At 39.6% G+C, this 23400-nt stretch overlaps 1 protein-coding gene across 11 annotated transcripts in view; it reads right to left on the bottom strand.

Moving 5' to 3' along the window:
• Window positions 1-23400, bottom strand: part of IQSEC1 (IQ motif and Sec7 domain ArfGEF 1) — a 447788-nt gene that overhangs the window by 9407 nt on the left and 414981 nt on the right. For all 11 annotated transcript variants that reach the window (XR_007244093.1, XR_007244092.1, XM_048491784.1 and 8 more), the window contains 4 exons: window positions 22044-22169; window positions 18663-18762; window positions 9829-9990; window positions 8197-8373 (listed from right to left, as the gene is read on the bottom strand). Coding sequence is in view for 9 of the 11 variants with exons in the window: in XM_048491784.1 (XP_048347741.1) it covers window positions 8197-8373; window positions 9829-9990; window positions 18663-18762; window positions 22044-22169 (565 nt within the window). In the remaining 2 variants the exon portion in view is untranslated. The remainder of the gene's footprint in view (window positions 1-8196; window positions 8374-9828; window positions 9991-18662; window positions 18763-22043; window positions 22170-23400) is intronic.

Below are 23400 nucleotides of genomic sequence, written 5' to 3'. Positions count from 1 at the left end.
ATCAGAGCAGAGGCTTAATGAGCCCAAAAGAACTGCAGGGCCATTCAATTAGCAGGTGTGGTGCAGTGGATGAAGTGCTAGGCTAGGATTTAGGAAACCAGGTTCAGATCCTTGTTGAGCCATGGAGTGGCTTCAGTAACCTTAGGCCAGCCACATACATACAGCCAAATACAGATAATAAGACCACAGTCAGAAAAAAAAGGAGAGAAGAATGATCACGTGCACTTCCTTGAGCTGCCTGGAAGAAGGGTGGGATAAAAGTAGAAATAATAACCATAATAAATATTGAACCATTTATCTGGAATTGCTTAATCAAGGCAACATTTTGGTTGTAGATATTCAGGTCTAGGTCAGAGTCCTAAGCATTCATAGTGCAATCATGTTAGTATTTTTATGGCACTTCATATCTTTTTCTATCATATTATGGGTTTATTTTGCATCTGAAAAGATAAAGCAGGTAGTGTGCCGTTTCAGATTCTGTAGCTATTCAATGGAAGAGAAAGATATCAGCACAAAGATTAACTGTAAGAGAAACGTTTGAGTATGTTTTCCTAACCCTTTAGATCTTTTACTTTAAAAAAATCTGTTACTGAGATATGTGAGGTGTGTTACCTTAGGGACACGTTTATTGTGGTCATTGCCTGCAATCTTATAGGAAACTACAAGAATAAGGAGAAAACCAGCAACACTGAAGCCTCTATAGACAAGCATGAGGGGCATGATTACATACTATCCGGTTTAGAGGTCGGCCTCAGGTCCTATCAAGCAAATGTGAACTGAAAGTTCTCTGTTGGAGCTTCAGACTCTCAGGTATACATGCTCTAATTGGTATATTTATGGAATTTAAATATAAATGCCTTAGTGTTCTGCAAGTAACATTACAAATATAACCAGTACTAAAGCAAGAAAGTTGTAAAACTGCTGCACTTTATGCTAACTTTGCACATTTCACTCCTTCCAAAGACCACTCATTCATAATTTTTTTTTCCAGACCTCATGAAAATTTCCCAGCTGGAAAGATGGAGGGAAACTTAGAATTTCATGCTATACATTTTGAGTTAATATCTGCAGAGGCATTCCACAAATTTTGAAAGGAAAAAAATGTTTTAAAGGACTTTTTCCAGTTTCACTGGAACAACTGAATGCTACACATTTTGAGTTGTACTCATTTCAAAGCATTTAATGAATTTCAAAGGAAAAAATCAAATGAACTCCTATCAGAAAAATTGAGAAAAGTAATTTTAAAAATGAATTGTTTGTATTCATCTCCCTCCCCCAGCCAGGCCATTTTCCAATCACTGCTCAAGACCATAGAGAGAGGGGACTTAATCCTCTTTTTTTGGTGCAATTTTGCTGACATATAATGGCCCCAGGAGAACCACTATTTGTCCTGTCAGGGAAACTTGTATCTTCCTGATATAAGTGGCTTGCCAGGCCTTTTCATATCAAGGAAATGGCATGGAGCAATGTACATCCTGCCTCCCAACTAGGCCCCCATACATCTGAGAACTTCCTGGATCACATTTGCATGACAGGATTTGGGGTGGGCACAAGGCCAGCCCCTAGACACTGTAATGTGTACCTTGGTCCTAGGAGAGAGAAGGAGCAGCAAAATAATGACTATTCAGGACTGCTGAGTAAGTTTGTGTGGATCTGTTATTTAGTTTGACTATGAATAATCTTTCAGAAATACAGTTGGGTGGGAGGGACTGCAAGGGGCTGAACATGGGTAGACAGTGAAGGGGAGATTTTGTAGCAAGTGAAATGGAAGTTTTGTCTACTTTCCCATAACATTTAGAAATGTCTTTTTAGAGAACAGTAATATTGTTGTGTTGTCCTAAAGAACCAATTTCTTTCTCAAGGTAATGAAAAGTAACATTTGACCTTGCAGCACAGCCATCATGCTCTCTCAATAATGCATTATAAGTTATGTATCCAGTATGTTTTTGTGAGATGAGCTAACATTTTGTTTTGCAGATGAAAAAAGTAATACACAAGAAGGTCCTGTTTTGTTTTGTTTTGCAGATGAAAAAAGTAATACACAAGAAAGTCCTGATAGTGAGATTGCCAAAGTAGCTACAACTCTATAGCAAGCCAAAACCTCTTTCATGCTGCACAAAGTGCTCTAGGATACATTACTGAAGTTCCAACATCAATTACGAAGATGCATTTGTCGTACAGATTTAAAAAAACTATTAACAACTACTGAAAAGAAATCTGTGGGACTGCCTGATCCACAAATCAAACCTTGCCTTGCTAAACAAAACAAGTAGCCACAAAAACAATGGACATTACAAAATTTTAAACATATCCAATTCTAATGAATTGTGGGAGTGGCCAGAAACAACAGTTTCGGAAGCTCAAAAAAACTATTTGTGCTTTCTGGAAAAAAGCAGGGCTTTAAAAGATTCTAGTGGATAACTGACCTGTCTAGCCAGATAGATTAAAAGGCGGTTGGAGTTAGGAAGGAGAAACAGAATTCCCAACAACATATGTTGTGGGATGATTTGCCCTGGCCCCCAACTTGATTCAAATGAAGCAAGAGGCTCCACTGGCTGTGGGAAAAGCAGAGCAGCCAAGCAGGTGAGGGCAGCTGGTCTTTTTTTTTTTTTTGCCCTGTGGCTCCCTCTCAACTCCAACCATTTTGCTGCAGCTGAAAGAGAGAAAAGACCTGCATCCATGGAGCTTGTCTCTTCAACAGGTTTGTTATATGCTGTGGGTGTGGTGGTGGTTGGTTTGGGTGTGTCCCTGCTAGTTGCTTGTATATCAGGTGCATGGGAATTTGTGGGTGGATGTAATTTGCTTGTTTGTTAAAGTTGGAGCATAGGGGAGGGAAAACAGTGCAGAATGGCTGTACTGTTGCTAGCTCGCCAGTGGTCTACCTGTTGGGGGATGAGGTTAGCTAGCTTGAGAGCTGGCTATTTTGAGGTGCAAGATTGACATGGCACCTCAGGAGGTTTTTTATTTTGAGGAGGCTGAGCTTTGTTCTGTGTTTGGGCAAGAAGGCAGCGCTTCTTTGGTTGAGTACTGGCAGGTATTAGAGTACTGGATTTAAATTTCAGGAGCAGTGTGGTCTTCAGCTTCAAGCCTTGTTGGGGGGTGGGGGCGGGATCACTATTTAATTTCACCAGCCTCTTCTTGGCTTGGCTTGCTCTGTGCCTGTTGTTACATTGCCGTTAGGGAAGCATAGCTTAGTTCGAACTTGCAGGCTTTGATTTTGTCATGGGGAGTACTGATTACCACAAGTGTCATTTTCATGAGCCCTGTAGGCAGTGGGAGAATTGAGGCTCTCCATATTGTGTTCATTGAGCAGGACTCCATTTTTCCTGCCTTTAGCTACAGGCACCACACAATACCCTGCAGGGTCCTGAGGGAGACTGGATTCCCAGAACATGAGTTTGGGATGAACTCATTCTGGGTTGCATCAAGCACAGCCAGTTTAGACCTCTGTGGCCAAGACATACAGCGGATTGGTCAGTGGGGGACTACTGCCTTTAGGGGTTACGTTAGATAACACAGTGTGGTTTGTCTTTACAGGTGTAGGCACATCACGCAACCCAATCAGGGATTTCATCATGAGCTACCCGCATTGTTTTCTTGGTGAAGAGAAGGGTAGAAGTCAGCATTGGAAGGTCATCAGCTAGGCATTTCCCCTCTGGTGAATGTACAATAGTGTGGCAAGAGATGCATACTATGGATCTTCCCCTTTCTTCACTAGGTATTGAGAGAGGGCAGTCGCCCTGGTATTGTAATGTTGCACTTAAGTGAGAATAATTTAGTACAGACCAAGGAAAATTCACTAGTAATAAAAGCAACTGGGGATCTCAGAACAATTCAGGCAGACTGTCTTAGAATGTTGCTGATTTAGTTGCAATGCTGCTTGAGGTGGATATGGAGGAGTGCCTTTAAACCTCTGGCCATTGAGAAGGTTTGGCATTACGCACCATCCCTCCATCTACCGTGAAATGCTGCCTCTATACAGAAACAATGTGGCCCACCTATTTGAGGCTGGGTGTTACCTCTACTTGGCTGACTTGCGTGACATAATAGTTGGCAGGTGGGGCAAGGGCTGTAATCTGTGTGACATAATCTGTGTGACATAATAGTTGGCAGGTGGGGCAAGGGCTGTTAAACTAGGCTAATCTACTTGTGTGGCAGGAACAGAACAAATTGCTTCAGAAAGGTATGGTTAATTAGAAAGTATTCTGAGACATCTTTATGATGGAGGGTGCATCTGGAGCAGGCTATCACCCACCTTGCAGCTGGGTGTTCTGTGAAGGAGTGCCCTTAGGGCTGAATGGCATACTTTGAACCTGGTGGTAGCCTTGTGGCCAATCAGGCAAGAGGGATGTAGCTGGGCACCTCTCTTCACACAGGGATGGTGGTAATAAGCAAGGCTGGCAGAAATACTGGCTGAGGTTGGAGTCAGGATAGATCTGTACATAAAGGAATCCACGTGGATGCTGAGCACAGCCCATCCTCAATATCATCAGCATATTAAAATAAGCAATGATGTAGATCAGGCGTTGATCTAAGCTGATCACAGTTAAATCAATGAACTAGTGGAACTCAAGTTTGATGTCTCGTGACTTCATTTGGGGTGTTGGGGAAAAACCTCCCAATGCTGCCCTTTATGCCTCTTTTGTCAGCAGTCATAAATGCAAACTGGACATTGGCTTCACAATCAAATGACAGAAAACTGAAAAGTAAAAAAGCTGAATATGCAAAGACTAACATCAACAAACTGTATTTCTGTGGAAATGTTTGAGTTTTTAATTTGTTAAGTGCTACCAGTGCTAGGCAACACTTCCATGAGGAGAGCGTTATTTAAGCAGTTTTATTTAAATAGATAGCACATCTAGAGATGCTTTTCACACAATCCTTTATCTTGGCAAACTTTTTTCAGTGCATTGATGTTAGTCTTTGAGTATTAAGCTTTTTGATTTTTTTTCAATTTTCAGTCATTTGACTGTGAAGCCAAATTGCACCCAAGCTGTCAGAAAAAACTTTAATGGCCAATACATAGGAAAGTTAAACCAGTTTATAAAAAATAAGGTTTTACTACATACTTTTAAAACCTTAAAATTGAAAAAGCTTTTGTTATATTGATGAGAAGAACATGGGGTTTTAGCTACAACTTGGGGAGAAAATCAATTTTCAATTACAATACAATTCAAAAAATATTTTTAAAAAAGTTATACTAAATTTTTACCATTCATCTGCATGAGACATAATATATAATATAATGAGACTAGTTCACTTAACTCTTTTTGATCGTTTGATAACATATAATGAACCTATTTTATCATCCTGTATTCCATAACAGAACACTACCTTAATGGCTTTAACTTGATGCTCATCTTTCTGATTTTCAAAATGGTAGAATAAGCATGTTTATTAACCAAGAACTTTTGGAATTTGCTATGTAATATCTTGAATCCTTGGTATATAACTACTGGGCTATTACTATAGTTATACAGATCTGTAAAATGTTTTACAAGAAAATTGGACTGTTTTAATTAACCTTTCAGTGAAAGGCACTTGTGGACATGGATCTTTTGTAGAATCCCCCTTTAACCCTGGAAAAGCTAATGGCTTGGATTGGCTGGACAACCACACCACTTGGATAGGATGGAATTTGGAGGCAAACAGGAAGGGCAATTTCGGCAGAGTTACAAGAACTGGAGAATGAGGAGAAGACATCTTCAGTGCAGCCTCCCTCCCCCACAAATCCATGCAGCTATTAGTTCATGCAGGACATGTGACTTTGCGAATCAATCTTTGTAGGGTCAGAAAGGACTGATGGGGAGAGGGGAACAAGAGAAAGATCCATGATCTTTGTGTCCACAGATTGCTGTAGCATGCATTATTCTCACATCTTGCTCAGATCTAATGGAAAACATTCACACACTGGATTGTTTTTAGACTAAATGTTGTATTATGGAAGACATCTTTGTCACTGGTACAGAACTTTTCCAGCCTCCAATCCTGCTGCAGCTCAAAATGCTACACAGTGACCCCTTGGGTATAAGAACCTCCAGGAAAAGCATGAGAAGCAAATTGTGCATCTGCAGTGGGAAGGGGGAAATTGGCAGAATTTGTCATTTTATTAATAGAAAATTTAGTCTGGAACTAACTCAATCTTTTGGAAGTATTTATCATGCTGCTATCGTTTCCATAGCATTTTTCATCATAGAAGTTGTTTTATCTCTTATAATTGTATGGATGACACTTTCTATCAGAACAGTTTCATATGTTTGAACTTCTGTGGAAATCATTCCAAAAACCAGGCTATGGACACCAAAGAATGTAGACTTGATGCTGATTCTAGATGTGTCTCAGTAATAGGTCCTATAATTACAAATTAGGGAGTTCTATATGTATAATACTAATTAAAATCAGACTACGAATGTGTATTGTTTTAAACTGCACTGCACAAGTTTAAACAGATACTTTCCAGAATTATAAATGGAATTAAATATTAAAATTAAGTTTAGTGGGGTTTAACGCACTGATTGCTTAAACCCTTCAGCCAGATAGCTATGTTCTGCTATAGAAAACTGTCACCAGTGAGCATGCCAACAGAAGGTGTGTGTTGTTGACACATGAAATGTTTTAATGATTGTGAAGAATTCATTTTGTTTAATTGTAATGAAACTGCCAAATGAATTCAGCTACATGATAATGTCTGAAATAGGGGAATGCAAAGCTCCTAGAAGGATGAAAACTGTTAATTGGCAATCATGGCAAGTCAAAGGTACATTAGTGAAATTCATTTTTCTAAAAATGAATGCTGCCATTCTCAATGAAAAAGGAAAAACAATACAACAAAAAAGTGAAACCATTCTTACATGAAGCTTAATAATGATGACAGCGGCCTCATCAAATACCTACACCAATGCAAATTTTTAAATAAAATCCTAAATTAGAAGGTTATTCAGAAAACATTTTAAACAGGTGTTGTTCTGTGCAAAGAATTAACCAATTAAAATAGTCTCTGAATTGCCCCTAAAGCAAATGGATTAAAAAATAACAAAAAATATGTTTAGCTAAACAGAACATAAACCAGTTTGATAAAAATAAGGGTGTAAATTATGTGTGTAAATTTAGATGCACATATGTGTAAATTTAGATGCATATAATTACACATACAGCATGTGCAGATTTACAAATAGATTACTGTAAAACCTCCTTTTTACTGCTATATTAAATCTCAAACTGGCATTAAAGGAACCACTAAACTTTAAAGAGATAGCTATACTTCAGTTTACACAGAAGAATAAAATATAAATAAAACTTTGATCTATTTGCTATTGGTTGTTATAATTCTGCATGGTGTACTGAGCAACAATACCAGCAGTAGCAGGAACCAACAGTGCACCTAATATTTTGCCCACATAACTGAAATTTATTTGCTTGGATATCTGGAATACACCAGGGCATTGATTTCCAATAATAATAATATCAGAGGCAATGTGTCTAAGTTCTGCATATACAGGTGAAATGTAGTGCTTGGAAATTAAGAATGAATACATTTAAAATCCAGTATACAACAATTATAATTTTCAATATTTTAAACTTCTCCCTACCCCCCAGGAAAGTTAAAATTTTAGGCCAAATATAATTGGGAAATTACTATTTTGCCAAAATACTTTTCACATGATGATGCCAACATAGGTAAACATATGCCACAGTTTCAGCAAATGATTTTATACTGTAAACAATATAATAAAGTAGCATCAGTCACACACTATGATTTATATTTTTCTAGATAGAATTTAGCAGGTCTTCATTCAATTTCATTCATCAGTATACTACATGGATACACATAAGCACAAAATGCACAGGAAGCAGCCAGTACACAATGATTTTGATGGGTTTTTCCCCTAATGACAATAACATACGGAAGAAAACAATGAAAAAAGGAAGCAAAACTAAGCAAATTACTCCTAGCATTATACCTAGCGTGAACTTACAAGTTTCCTCTGTCTTCTTCCTCCTTTAAAAGTATATATAGAAAGCTATAACAGTTCAATGTTTTCAAATGAAATTTTTGAAAAAGCAGGGGGGGAAGCAAAAAACCGACACTAAATCCCCCCCCTACAGAGATAACACTCCTTCCCAGATTAGTATTTTAACATGTATGTATTAAACCTCAAGGTCTATATGCACTTAACGAAGAAAAATGAAACCTACCTGCTTCAGAGAGATCTCTAAGAGAGCTACTGAGTGCACTCCTTTTAAGCCCCTCTCCTGAGGCATAGCTGTCATCAAGGCAGGCTCGGTTCAACGTTCCATTGCCCGACTCCTTTTTTAGGCTAGAACACTGAGACATACTTGGTCGCACTACACCTTTCTGCTTTTCCAACTCAGCTGAAAAACAATACAAGGGTACCGTTCATACCTACTAAGTATATAGCAGTATATTTTTGAGGGGTTATTTAGGATTGCTGTTCTCCTGGCTATTACAGCTTAGAGTACGTTAATGTATGGAATTCTTAAGGTCTGGTGGTCAGTAAACTAAAATGGACTCCTTTGGTTTTTTTTTAAAATTGGCACTCAGACAAATGAAGGCTAATTTCTTTGTACAAGCAACATTAATCTAATAGCTCTATCACACATGTAAAGGACATAAGTATTGACAGACTTGTGTGAACAGAGACAGCCCTATTCATTTCAATGTTGGGAAATATTCCATGATTTTAAATGCTGTAGTGGATAAAATAATGAGTTAACTTATTTTCAGTACTTTCTACCACTAGAAGCCAAAAAAAATTTCTATTTAATTATCTGTTTGCTTAGGATCCTCTGAAATAAGATTTGCAAGCAAAACCACATCCTAAGGTTTTCAGAGCAAATCCTTCCGCCAGGCTAGAAGTGAACATCCCACATAAACACATGGTCATAGTCAGATATCAAACTTGAAATCAGAGTGAGAGTCCATGGAATGACATGGCCAACATGTATTTTCCAACAGAGGAACATGAAACGTGTCAGCACCTAGTAATTGTCAGAGCACTGATGTAAAATGTGTCTGATCATCAAAATCTAACTGACAGCTGATAGGTAACACCTGACAGCCTCATTCTGGGATTGATTGACAATGGACTGTGATAGGCCAGTAAACCAGATATAAGGCTGCAGTGTACCCAGGACTATGAGTCGCTTGTCTTCGTTTTGCCTTGCGAAGCACTTTGCTAGAGTGAGCTATACTTGAGAACTAATAAAGTAGGACCGCTTCTATGAAACAGAGCTGCTGTGTGAGAGTCTGACTTCCTACAGTTGTTCAAGTATATTGTGCTATTCTGCTATAGGGGTTTTACCCCACACCTTCACAATAATATACTCTGGTAATTCAGAACAACAATTTTATCTTTATTACTATGCAAACCGCTCATCTTGAAATACTTTTCTAAACTGAATGACAAAAAAAAATCATATGTGGTCAAATAATCACCAAAGTAACAGAATTTTTTTACAAAAACCCATTGGGAGTTTAAAAACATTGGGAGCTTCCTAGGGAAATTTTTTTTAATGAAGTCATTCTTCACTGTACAGAATACCAGCAAACAAGCCAGGTATCATATAGTCTTATGTTTACACCAGCTTCTGGAGCATCCCCAATTTGTAATTTACAAAAGAAACATGCGAATAGAAGAGAGATAAATATGTGGAGTATGAAGCTGCTGAAGACAAAGTTTTGCAATTTTTTTCCCTTTCCAATGTGAGAGTTTATTTTTATTAAAAAAAGAATCATGTTTGCCAAACTGTGTTTAACCTACCACAATCAATATTTAAGCAATCTGCTATAAGAACCTTTGTACTTACACTCTATTCTGTGCTTTTCCATCTCTTGCACCTCTGCAATAGATTCCCTTAGATCATCTGTAAATTTTTTTCTATCCTGAGGATTTGGTGCATTGAAATTTATCAGAACTTTTATATCTGCTCCTGGAACAGCTGATGTGAGCCGTATGCCATTTGGATAATCTAAAGAAAATTAAATATTATTATTACTTTGATTTGTAAAGGTTCCCCCTCATTTTTTCCTAAATTTTGTCAATATGAAAAAAATCACAACTTAAAAGATTCTCATTTTCACATTCTGTATTTTTTCCTACAAAAATCACAAGAGCTTATTGGACATTTATTCAGAGGTGACTATGCCTTAACATTTCTAATACAATTATATATAGGAATACCCCCCCCATGCCTTTCTACTCACAAATGGACTTCCTCCATTATCTGAACAACTTTGGATCACACAATGGTTTCCAGTTTCCCCATGTTCCTTTACTGTTGTATGCGGACGATGCAGTGTTATTGTCTTTGTCTAGTATCGGCCTTAAACTCCTAATGTACAGTTTTGCTAATTATTGCAAACAGATTGGAAATTATTTATGTTAAAACTAAAGTTCTTGACATTTTTGACAAGAGTTGGAAGCCCATGTCTTGGCAAACTAAGGGCCACAAAATAGAGCAGGTCAAATATTTCCGATATCTTGCCATTTGCTATAGGTATAATTTGTCATGGTCCTAACAGCAACAAGCAGTAACTATCTCTGCACATACTAACATTAATGGCAATATATCATTTTTTTTTACAGTAAGGGCAACCAATACATTCCTGCTGCCCTGAAGGTTTTTGAGACTAGGATCGGCTCCTTGTTATTGTGTGTTTCCCTATTTGGATTTCGGCAATAAATAAATCATTTAATTTATTACATTCTAAGTTGCTTCGGAAACTAATGGGGCTCCCTAGATGTGTGCCTTATGCTGTGTTGTGCATAGAGATGGGCCAAACAACTCTTAAGAGACCTAGGCATGGATAAGGGCCATAAAACATTGCCTGCATATACATTTTCTAGTGGGATACAATAGTTATATTCCCTCTCTGTTATCAGATCACTTTATTTCAGAATGGTATACTTTGATCCTTAGAAAGGTTGAAGCTATTGGTTTCCCCTTGGAATTACTCCTTATGATTACAAATGTGGAAACTTTCAGACTAGTAAGGAACAGGCTCTTGGATCTCGACTTTCATAACCTGACTCTTGCAGCCAAGACAACCTGTTTCCCCACCACATTATTAATCCAATGCCAGTATGGAATTATGGCAGCATATCTTCATCTGCTGATTAATCCCACCGAGAGGAGGGCCTTGGCTACTGCAGGATGTAATGTGTTGCCATCAGCTCTTTTGGATGGGAGATTTAAGAATATGGAACGTTCTAAAAGGGTTTGTTTTTGTGATTTGGTTACTTTTGAAACACTTGACCACTCTGTATGCCCTAAACATGATAAGATACGCATGAAATACATGAATTCAATTTTCTTGCAATGTTCTCAGCAATGTTATAAGATACTCTACCTCCTGAACAGCTCTGATATGCTCTTTTGTGAAACTTTTGCAAATTTTATTCTGGAAATTAGTAATTATAATTGTGTTTTTAAATCCTTTTTTCCTTTGAAATTTTGTTCTGTTTTGTATGCCAATAAAGGCTACCGTGTTGTTGGTTTCCAGCTTATAATGAATTACTGGTTGGTTCAGAAACATTACAACATGTTTGTAATATAATTGTGCACCAATACAAATATATAGAAAGCGTTTAACTTTTAATGCAATTATTATTCCTAAATCTTGACTGAACACAAGCAATAAAAATAAAGACTTAAGAACAACAAATCTTTAAATCTAACAAAAATTAATGAACTGTGGGGTTTGATTTCTCACACAATTAGCAACAGGAATCGGAGAAAGAACTGAGTAAGAAAAGCATCATAATACATTTATTTACTTCCTCAGTGGGGCAAATGGTGTCAATTTGTATCAGGAAAAATGGCATGGGAGAAGGCAGAAACCCTTCCATCTGAATGGGACCTGCATATTTGGGAAATAAATTTGCAGCAAGGAATTCCCTGTTACTGTTTTGACTGCGATAGTAAAATCAGGTCAGAAAACCTGGGTACAACTTGTGAAATTTGTAACATGTTGTTTAAGGCTAGAAAGGCAATCCCAATTTTACCGATTATATCGTTAAGAAAAATATACTAGTGAACAAGATAGCACAGTATTCTTTGTCTTGAGTACTCTATATGTTATGTAATGTTAGCTACCCTACAAGTCACAAAGTAAGACAGATTTCATTATTCCATGTATTAAAGTTGCTTTATATATTGGGAGTACAAATGATTATTATCAGGACATTTAATTAAAACCCAGTGATAATGAATGATGACATAGCTGTTACAAATCAGACTGCCTCTGTATTCTTGAGTACTAGAAGCTGAACATCTTGACATCTCTACCAAGTAGTAATGGCTGTAACAAGAACTCTCCAACAGCTGGTAACTATCTGCCATATATATATTTTTTTAAAAAAGTAGATGCTTAATATGCACAAATGGGGAAGGCTTGATCTTACACTCAAAAGCGCAGGTTTTCTATAGTAATTAAAGTTGAGTCAAGAAAAACAATTCTTTTCACAATAAACCACAAATCTAGTTTCCACTGCTTAACACTGTGATTTCATTAATCAACAGAAGGTCACCAGGGCTCAATACTAAGGGCTTCTAAAAGGTTCAGAAATCTTACCAATTCAGATGTTTATTACATATTCTAGCTTGGGTAATTTTATATCAAGGTGCTCCCAAGAAAATATTTAAACTCTTTAAATTCTGCAGAGGCCAACCTACTGGTGATCCCCGGCCCCTCTATGATGCGGCTGGCCTCCACGCGGGCCAGGACGTTTACGGCACTGGCCCTGGCCTGGTGGAACACCCTTCCTCCAGCTGTCCGGGCCCTGCGGGACCTGGGTGAGTTCCGCAGGGCCTGCAAGACTGTGTTGTTCCACCGGGCCTTTGGAGTGTCCAGCTGCTGAACGGTGCCCCCTCACTGCTCTGTGCCTGGGACAGTTACATCAGGGTCCCCTCACATTGAGGGGCCCCACCGCCCCCCCCCCATGGGGGAAGGTTTTAAATTGGGGTTGGACGCCTCTTGTTGTTATTATGTATTATGGTTATTCGCTGTTTTTATGAGTTTTAAGCTATTTTATGGGATGGAGCTTATGTATTTATATTTGTATGACCGCTCCTGTTGATGTTCAAATAATGTTGTTCACCGCCCGGAGCCCTTCGGGGATCGGGTGGTATATAAATTTAAGAAATAAAAAAATAAAAAAATAAAATAAATTCAAATCTTAATTGAGGAGGATAGAGTTAGGATATAAGGGTGGGTGGTAAGAATGCAAATATACTTTGTTATTAAAGACAATTTGTATGTGTGTGTGTGTGTGTGTGTGTGTGTGTGTGTGTGTGTGTGTGTGTGTGTGTGTGTGTGTGTGTGTGTATGTATGTATGCTAACCCTTCCTTCCTAATTGTTTCAGTCCCCAGGCCCGTGTGAGCATTTTCCCTTTAAAAATTGACTGTTTTCCTCTATCCCAGAAGTCGGACTATACTAGTGAAAATGTCATTGTCATTGTACAGTGTGTGAACATTCTGTGAAGAAGAAGAAGAGTTTGGCCCACCCACCCTAGCGGAAGAAGGGGGAAGGGAGGGAGGGTGCCATGCAAGGGAAGGGAAGGGGTGGCATGGAAGAGAGGGGAGGGAGGAGGAGGGGAGTGAGTGAGGAGTGGAATGCAAGGGGAGGGAGGGGGAGGGGACCCTGCATTTGGACATGGCCCACCTACCCTAGTGGAGGGAAGGGGTGGGGAGTGAGTGAGAGGTGGTATGCACGGGAGGGGGAGAGGGAGGGGGCCCAACATCTGGACATGACCCACTCACTCTAGCGGAGGAAGGGGGAGGGGAGGGAGGGTGCCATACAAGGGAAGGGAGTGAGGGAGAGATGCAAGGGAGGGGAGGGAGTGAGGAGTGGCATGCAAGGGAAGGGGAGGGAGAAGGAGGGGACCTGGCATCTGGACATGGCCCACCCACCTTAGTGGAGGAAGGGGGAGGGGAGGGAGGGTGCCATGCAAGGGAAGGGGAGTGAGGGAGGGAAGGGGTGGCATGCAAGAGGGGAGTGAGGGGGAGGGGAGTGAGTGAGGAGTGGCATGCAAGGGGAGGGATTGTTAAATCGCATGAAGAGAAGGCCACACAGAATACACATAATGAAGTGATAACTCTGTCATACTCACAAAAGGAGAAAACTTTGAAATAGTATTTTAGGGTTTTTTTCACCCCCCCCCCAAAAAGACGGCAATAAAAAGAATGCCAAAAACCGCAAGCTTTTCCAGCATTTTCCAGGCGTATTTGGCCCACTGCCTTTTAAAAAGGGAAAAAATCCCTATCTTCTCCTCCCGCCCTTACCTGCAGCTTGGTTGGATTCAGTATTGAACTGCGTGAACTACCTCCAAAGTCCACAGAGGTATTGGAGGCAGAGCCTGCAGTTCAACACTGAACTCAGCTGTGCTCGGCCTGGCAGGGCTGAGTGTTCAACTGTGTACCTGCCACCAAACTCCACGTGGGTCTCAAAGGCAGCATGCAGTGTGAGTTCAACTCTGTGCTGCACAGGGCCAGATTAAGACATTCAGAGGCCCTAAACACTGAAAGATTATGGTACCCCCAAATACTTTATATATAATTCAAAATAAAAATAGTGAGTGAGTGAGTGAGTGAGTGAGTGAGCGTGTGTGTGTGTGTGTGTGCGTATATATATATATATATATATATATATATATATATATATATATATATATATATATTTTAATGAAAAAAATCATTATTGCTTTCTTGCCTTGAAGATAAATAGCATTTTAACTTAAAACAAATCAAAGATGCAAAACAATATTTACTGTTGCTTATTTATAACTTTACTAGCAGGCCCGGCCACGCGTTGCTGTGGCAATTGTCCTTCTCATCACAGTCTGCAACCCACACAGATGTCCATGCAGGTCCAATGATCCCCAGCATAGCCTTTTGGGAGCAGCAGTGGCGTAGTGGCTAAGAGCAGGTGCACTCTGATCTGGAGGAACTGGGTTTGATTCCCAGCTCTGCAGCTTGAGTTGTGGAGGCTTATTTGGGGAATTCAGATTATCCTGTGCACTCCCATAAGGAGGAAAAAACCCTCTATGAGCCACTGTTTACTTGAGGCCCTAAGGATGTGCTTATTTTGCTTAATGGTTAATCCAGGGCTGGAGCCACATGCTGCCACATGGAGTCTGGATGGCAGGCATATTTTTGGTATTTGGGTTTAATAACCTGCATTTTTTTGAAAACAAAACACACACAAAAGCTAATATGTAGCACTGGCTTTTTCAGGTTTTTCAAAAATTTCTAGGTCTAATAAACACAGACCTGAAAAATATCTGTTGTTCTTTTTTGCTCACCTCTACCTTGTACTAAACTGGCTTCTGCTAAAAACCAAACTGGAAAGTAAAACTGTCCTTGATAAGAGGCAGAATTGCAGGACTTCCTAGTATGGCGAGGAGAGTGAATACAATGCACATATCAACAAATAATTTCATACCAGTCACTCAAGCACCACCATCCAAGTAAGAACACTGTCTGCCTTCAGTCTCTCCAAGGTCAAGATGTCCCAAATATATTGTGTACAAATACAGAGCTCAGTTTATAAAATTAAACATCATTAAGATGCTGCTGAATGTCAAAAGCCAGCACAACTCAAAACTAAGTGTGGTATATTCATCTTTCTGTGAAGGCAGAGGCAAGGAAATAGCAGTCATAATGGCTGAAAACATGTTTACGAAATGGACTTGGTAGCTCTGCAGGTTCTGACACAGTCAGTTCATTCCCAAGCAAAATTTAGATACAGGGCCAAGATCAGAAAGGCCTACACACAGTGAGCACTTTTTCTATATGAGAAAGCAATCCTAAGTAGGTCTAATAGCTACTGAGGGCTATTCAATGCACTTCACTCCCTGGAAAAGTGCTCTTAGAATTGTACTCAGAGTTTTTTCCCATCCCAGATTTTTCAGTGTCTGCCCTGGAGAGAGCCCCTGACTTTCAAAGGGCTTGTGGGGGAAGGGGCGGGGGGACTACCTCCAAAAGAAACATGGAAAATTTTCAGGACCACACAGGAATTTACAGGCAACTCAGACTACATACTGAAATATTACTATTATTTCAGTTAACTAATAAGGTTAATTGGGTTTTTACAAAATCAGTTGTTAAGAAATAAAACTCTGTAAATGTGACAAATGAAACATCCCAGTGCTTTTCCTGTTATACATGCATTAAGCAATCCTGACTGAGGAGAAACAAGAGTGTTTTAGTATGGTCAGATAAATTTTAAAAACTTGAAAAACTTAACTGTTTATCAACATGATGAAAAGCAATAAAATAAAATACTAGTTTTAAACAAAACCAGTAAATATATGGCTGGATTTCCAAACATTACCCCAGTTCAGTGCTCAGGAAGCAATAATAAATAGAAGTCTTTTAAAAATCAGATTTCGATCGACAAGAGGCTAGAAAATACATTTTCATTGTTACTGAGCCTCCAGTGAAAAGAAGCTGTCAACAGCTATGTTTTTATAATGAAAAGTTATTCTAGGAAATGTGGAAATATCTATTTAGCTATTCCCTTATGACCTATGTATATCCTGGAGATAAACACTTTCGTTCCTTTCCTACACCTTACTGGATCCCAAAATATGTTTCAACTTTATCATCCCCTCAGCAATGCCAATCATTTCTTCCACCTTGCCAACATCCAAACAATATTTTCACTGCATTTGCTTTAATTGACAGGGTCCTCAGAAGGTTTATGAATTCCATTCCTTGAGAACAAGTTGAACCTGACAGCTGCATCATGCAGATATGCTGGATAGTGTATTTGTGGCTTGCTGCCCCTGCACTTCTTTTAGGAAATTGCTGAAGGGATAAGAATCTGAAGAAATACAAGCCTCACTAGCCAAACTCCTTTCCCTAGACCTCTTGGATGTGTACTTGTCCCAATCTCTTCAGTGCTCTCAGAAATAACAACTCACTGAGTACAGTTTTGAATCCCACTGTAGTTCACAAATGTCCTGTCAAAAAAGGGCCATGAATGACAAACCAACTATGTTTTTAGAAACTTTAGAATGAACAAGCAGGTAAACAAAATTACATGCTTTTATAAATATGAAATGTGAGGTTTGGATTACTTGACTGTGATGCAAAAAACTCTCTGTGGGCACCTCACTGTATCATGGGCAAGGACGTAGGTAAGGGAGGGGGTTCTCGGGTTCAACCCCCCACAATTGCATGTCCGAAGCTCTGCCCTCCATTTGTGGGTTTTAAAGTTTTTTTGTTTTTGGCCCGTAGGGGGCACAGTTTTTAGGCTAGTGGCAACAAACTTTCAGGGTATCTTTAGGAGACTCTCCTGATGATACGAGCCAGGTTTAGTAAAGTTTGGTTCAGGGGGTCCAAAGTTATGGACTCCCAAAGGGGGTGCCCCATCCTCCATTGTTTCCAATGGGAGCTAATAGTAGATGGGGCTACTCTTTTGAGGGTCCATAACTTTGGACCCCCTGAATCAAACTTCATTAAACCTAGGTGGTATCATCAGGAGAACCTCCTGCTGACATTACCCAGGTTTGGTGAAGGCTGGATCAGGGGGTCCAAAGTTATGGACTCCCAAAAGGGGTGCCCCACCCCCCATTGTTTCCAATGGGAGCTAATAGAAGATGGGGCTACACTTTTGAAGGTCCATAACTTTGGACCCCCTGAACCAAACTTCACCAAACCTGGTTCGTATCATCAGGAGAGTCTCCTAAAGATACCCGGAAAGTTTGGTGCTGTTAGATTAACAATTGTACCCCTGACAGCAGGCACCCCCCAAATTTCCCCAGATTCTCCTTTTAAATCCACCTCCTTCAGCATGGATTTAAAGGGAAAATCTGAGGTGCCCAGATTAAACATTGAAAGTGATGCTGTTTCAGGGTGGGGGATAATTCACCCCAAAACAGCATCACTTTCAATGTTGTTTTAACTGGGGACCTCAGATTCTCCCTTTAAGATTAATTTAAAAGGAGAATCTGGCCTCCCTAATTTAAACACCATTGAAAGTGATGCTGTTTGGTGGTGGATTCCAGCATCACAGCGGCCGCCCATTGGGGGGACACAAACCTCAGATTTTGCACCGGGCTCCATTTTCCCTAGCTATGCCTCTGCCTGGAGGGGAGGGAGAAGGGACTGCCGGCTACCAGCTGGGAGCCCGGGGGGGTGGGGGTGGCATGGCGTGGCAGTCTGCCGTCCCTGGCCTCAGAGAGCTGCTTTTATAAGCACTGAGGCCAGGGGCAGGGCTTGGGGAGGTGTGGCCACGCTCCAGGGGCAAGTGGGGGTGTGGCCTACCCCCGAACCCCTCCATTAAAAATCTATACCTATGTAACTGATCATGGGAGATGTGGAATTTAATCACTTGGCCCAGGTCTCAAGCCTGTAGACCTCAATGAGGAGTTCACATCTACAGCTTTATTCCACTCTTCCCCACCCCAAGCAACTACTTCCTTTTCACTGACACCAACAAGTGAAGAATTAGATGTGTACTTGCCTGGAAACCTGTAATGTAGTCTTCTCCAAATTAAGAATTACACTCATAATTCAAACCATCATGGAAAACTTCAGGGATTCCAAATCTTAGACTACAACTATTTTAAAAAAATATAGGGAACGGTTCTTTCTCAACTCATAACATCATATGATCAGTTAAAAACAGACTTACACTGATTCTCAAAAAGGAGGACCTGCATTCCATAGAGAGAAAATGACTGACGAAAACTGTAGGTGACTGAATTCTTTTTCTTCTGGAAGATCTTGGTAACCTAAACATTTCAACAGATACAAAATTTAGACATTCTCTGCATAGCATACTAACATACACGCACACCTTTTTGCTAATTCAAGCACACACATTTCTCAACATCCCGATAAACATTGCAAAAAAAAATTCTTCCAAGAATATCACACAGATATAATATAAAAAATAGGGCAGCAAAAGGCATTCTACTTCCTCACTAAATTTGCACTTTTCCTTAGTTTTAAATCCCTACATACAAATAAATGAAGCAGCCTGTCAACTTTGTCATTTGCTAGGCTATTTTGTCATGGTTCCACTGCTCTGCTAGGTTGTCTTTAATGACCTCTCCTGTTTTCTTACAGAACCTCCATTAACACCTGATTATTCAATTGAGGCTCCCATCAGGCCAAATCAGAAGAGAACTTTACATTGTGTGCAATTCTGTGATTCTTTTAGTAAGTTTGTACTTATACCTAATGCAGATATGCTGGCTATGATTCTGGGAAACTGGACACTGATATGGTGAGGTGGAAAATGGGCTTTCAACAATTTTCCCTTAGGCTACTTTCCTACTGAAAATTGCTACTCACAAGCTGCTTCTTCCTCCACTAGGAATGTCTTTCTCATTTTTTGATGCCTGTTCTTCAGACATCCTATGCAATATGTTTGGGAGGTACTGCTGGATGATAAAAAAAACTCTGAAACAGCCCTCAAGGAAGCTGAGTCACATGACCCTGCAGTGCTGGCAATGCCACAGGGGCAACATGATTCAGCTTACTCCAGACTACCATCAGGTTGATTTCCCACTGAGAATTAGATGTGTGCTCGTCACACAAAATATCCAGGTTTCCAGCAGAACTCCCCACTGCACCAGCACCGAACACGCTTTCATCCCGTTTCTGGCGCTCCTACCCCCTCAGCACATGTTATTTTAGAACCTGGGAGAAAGTAGACCTTTTCAAAAAACGTGTGGGCAATCTGGAGCGGTGGGGAAGGGGGGGGGGGGTTGAATCCGGATTCATTTTTCCCGCTGCTGGTAGTGACGTGGAGCCTCCCATCCAATGAAAATGCAGTGGGCTGTTGCGATGTGTGCACAGCCTTTTTTTTTTTGCGGACCAGAGATCCACGTGGATACGAAGCAACATGGGGGCAGTTCTGACTGATTGACTGAGTAGAAGGAAATACAAAGCAGTGCTACATGTCATATCCACGTGGATCTGACTATATGGAGACTGTGCGGAAACAGGGCTTCGCTTTAATCGCCCATTTCTTCGTTTCCACATAGGGTTGTTCCGCGCATGCTTGCAGAGAAGTGGATTCAGAAGTTTGAAATTTTTTTAAAAATTCCCATCCCAACACAACAGCCAATCAGGATAGCCCCTGAGCGGATCGCGTGTTCTATCCACCTCAGTGGGAAATCCTTCGTTGCTGCTGCTTTTCTGGAAACAAGGATCATTTGTGGGGCAGAAGCTGCAGTGGGCATGCTGAAAACGTGCTGAAAAGTTCCCGGTTTTGTATCTACATTTATTTTTTTCAATGGGGAATCGATCTCAGTGCTCCATGACAGTAGCCTACTGGGAAGCTTCAGGATTAGTTAAAGGTCCAGCAGCTCCTAGATTCCCTGATACAACCTACACTTCTGCAATGCCTCTTCATGGTCAAACAATTCATTCTTAGAAATCTTTCTATCCAGCATTTCTTAAATTAGCTCCTTTTACTAATTGTAATCACTGCTTCAGCAAATCCCATATTTGACATTTCCTTGCAAGACCATGCTTTATACACAGCTGCTTTCCATGGACCTGGTTATTTTGAGATTGTAGAATACCTAAGACAGAAATTTATTTTATTTTAGTTAGCTATGGTTTCCATTTCACACATGATGTGCACTGGCATATATGAAATGAAATCAGGAGACCTCCACTTCAAATCTTACCTCTGCCATAAACTCAACAGGTGAGAGAGAAATGGGAGGTCATTCCTATTGTCTCATCCCTTCCCTCCAAACTGGCAACATGGAGATAAATATTAAAGATCTTTAAACAATGGGAATGCCATGCAAATGATAAATATCACTATTATAAAATTGGTCGCAACCTCTAGTCCCATTATATCTCACCTGCCCTAACCACCACCTTGTATTATCAGGATATGCTTAGGAAGTTTCTGATATGCTTAGGAAGTTAACCAAGACAAAATCACATAAAATTGCATAAGCAAGAAGAGGTGTGTTCCACACTCCAATTTAAGAGTCCTCTTGTCATATGGAAGTTAATAGTCTATACTGACTTTTCTGTGCAAAATGAAATGGAAAGAACACTTAAAGGGGCTACCACTTGCTATCAGTCCACATACAGCCATCCCCCACTCTGGAAAAGTAGTAAAAAGTAGCTCTAGTTTCAAACATCTCAGCAATTCAGGTTCACTCCTATCATGATATAGAAGTAAATGGTGGGCATTCTCCAGCTGACAGCAACAAAAATACTTGGCCTTTGACTTGAAGGCATTTTACATGCATACATATATTAAAAATATCAATACAGCATTTCTCCAACTGAAGTCTGGGGACTTCTGGGGATCTGGAAGTCCTTTGGGCAAGCCATTTAGAAATCTTGCTGACCCTCGTGCAAAGTCTCTTCCAAGTAACAAGACTAACGAGAACTTGAGCCATTTCAGTTGTTGTCTTATAGATATATAGAGCCCTATATATGTATGTGGGATGTAAATGGAGAAGAGGAAAAACCAAAGAAAACATGGCCTGAACATATCAGGAAATCTTTTTAGTACAAAAACTGTGTTGCCAAAATATATCAGTAAGAATATAAAGGCAAAGTTTAGCCTCTCTCCTTTGTTTAAAAACCAAAATAATGTTGAAAAGGAATATCATTTACATGATAGAAGGTTTAGGTTTAGTCTAGCATTCACTTACTCTAATTCAAAGGAATTTACATGGAACTATTCAGGCTGTGAGTACGGAGGGTTTTCTACTAATCAATTTTTATGAGGGAACACCCCTCCTTTTTTTGGACTCAAAACAGCTGATCATCAGCATTTTAGTTTTTTTAAATAGAAAAAGCTCTGTACGTTCAGACTTGGGTTACTGGATTACAGATTGGAAAACTGCACACAGCATCTGTAGGTGCAGCCAATTCTGCCTTTGGGTACAAGACATGGAAGCTTGCTTCTGCAGGATTTGTACCTCTAGATTGGCTCTGGTGATTGCTTTTAAGGAAGCCTTTTTATTTAATGAAGTCTCTGTATTAATAGTAACATTACTCTGTAAAAATATGGCTATAAAATACCTACCACAAGGAGATCATTAAATAAAAATATTTCTCGCTGGTGTAATCCAAGCTTCTGAGGTTTATTTGGATCTGGAACTTCGAACAGTCTACAGTAGCAAACCAATCTTCGATGTGGTAGAGAGAGAACCTGTAAAATATGATTAAAGCACAATGCTGACCTCTATTAATAAAGAATACTTAAGGGAAGTCTCTTGCAAACAATAATTAAAGGAACATAATCTAAAATTGTGCAAAGGGAAGACTTTAATGAAAAGCTCCTAGGATGAACTTGCGTGAATCCTTTAACTGCATTCTTTCTTTCCATACTTTGGTTTTTCATTCTTTGCTGTCATGTTCATCCTTTTGAAGTTACTCATGAAGTGTTTTGGTCAATATTATTACAATCTGTAACTTCCCAATGATACATTGCTTTTCTTTGGTGCATATATAAGGCTATGACACTTACTAAAGAGCACTAATAACGAATACAGAATATGTGACACACTGAATTAATCGTTCTTACACTAAGCACAATTAATTCAATGTGTCACATTCTGTAGGGGCTTGATTTCTACATTTTAGAGTCAGTACAGGCTTTTTTGAAGATATGGTGAAGTTTTATATATATTATTGTCAGGCAGTTTTTTCCGCTCCTAACTGCAAATTGAAAAAAATGAAAGCACGAAGAAAACTTTTTCAAGTAACCTGGTACGCTGCTCAATATGACCCACCATGTGGTAAACGCTGCAACATGGTGTCATTTAAAATTTCTTTCATACGAAGAATGCAGCATATTCACTTCCTCAAGAGTAGCAGACACTCCCAAAATTTAACTAACAGGACTCAGAGTGTAATGAAAACATGGCAATGCAGAAAACCTGCAGCAGAAAATGATATGTGGTTTGCCAACGTTTCAAAGATCTTCAAAAAGGTCACTGTTGGAAATCTACTTTATCTATTAATGCAAAAATTACAGAATTATGCCCTTCTAGTCCTAATATTCTAAGCAGACACAGCTCTCAAAAAGGCTCAGATTTTTCATATAAAATCAGGAAGCAGTGGAGAAATTTCTTGCCTAACTTGAATTCTAGTCCTTGGGGAGTTAATGTTTTCTAGAGGTAATTTCATTACAGAATGCTTGAGGTAGCTGGACATTCACCAAGCAGGAAACCTTGAACTGCTCGGAAAGTTTTGTACACTGTAATGTTCCATTTAATCAAATACAGCACTGGGATTTCACAAGACTATTAGAAAATATATAGAGATGAAGATCTTACTCTGCTGAACTTGCTATCAACCTTACATTTAAAGTCGGTCATAACAATATAACAGATTTGTTATTTACAGCAGTGGCATAGTGTTTAAGAGCACGTGCATTC

This window comes from Sphaerodactylus townsendi, linkage group LG03 (assembly GCF_021028975.2).
Source record: "Sphaerodactylus townsendi isolate TG3544 linkage group LG03, MPM_Stown_v2.3, whole genome shotgun sequence".
Lineage (NCBI taxonomy): Eukaryota > Metazoa > Chordata > Lepidosauria > Squamata > Sphaerodactylidae > Sphaerodactylus > Sphaerodactylus townsendi.
Note: the sequence above shows the minus strand (reverse complement) of the source record. Positions and strands in the feature narration are given on the sequence as shown.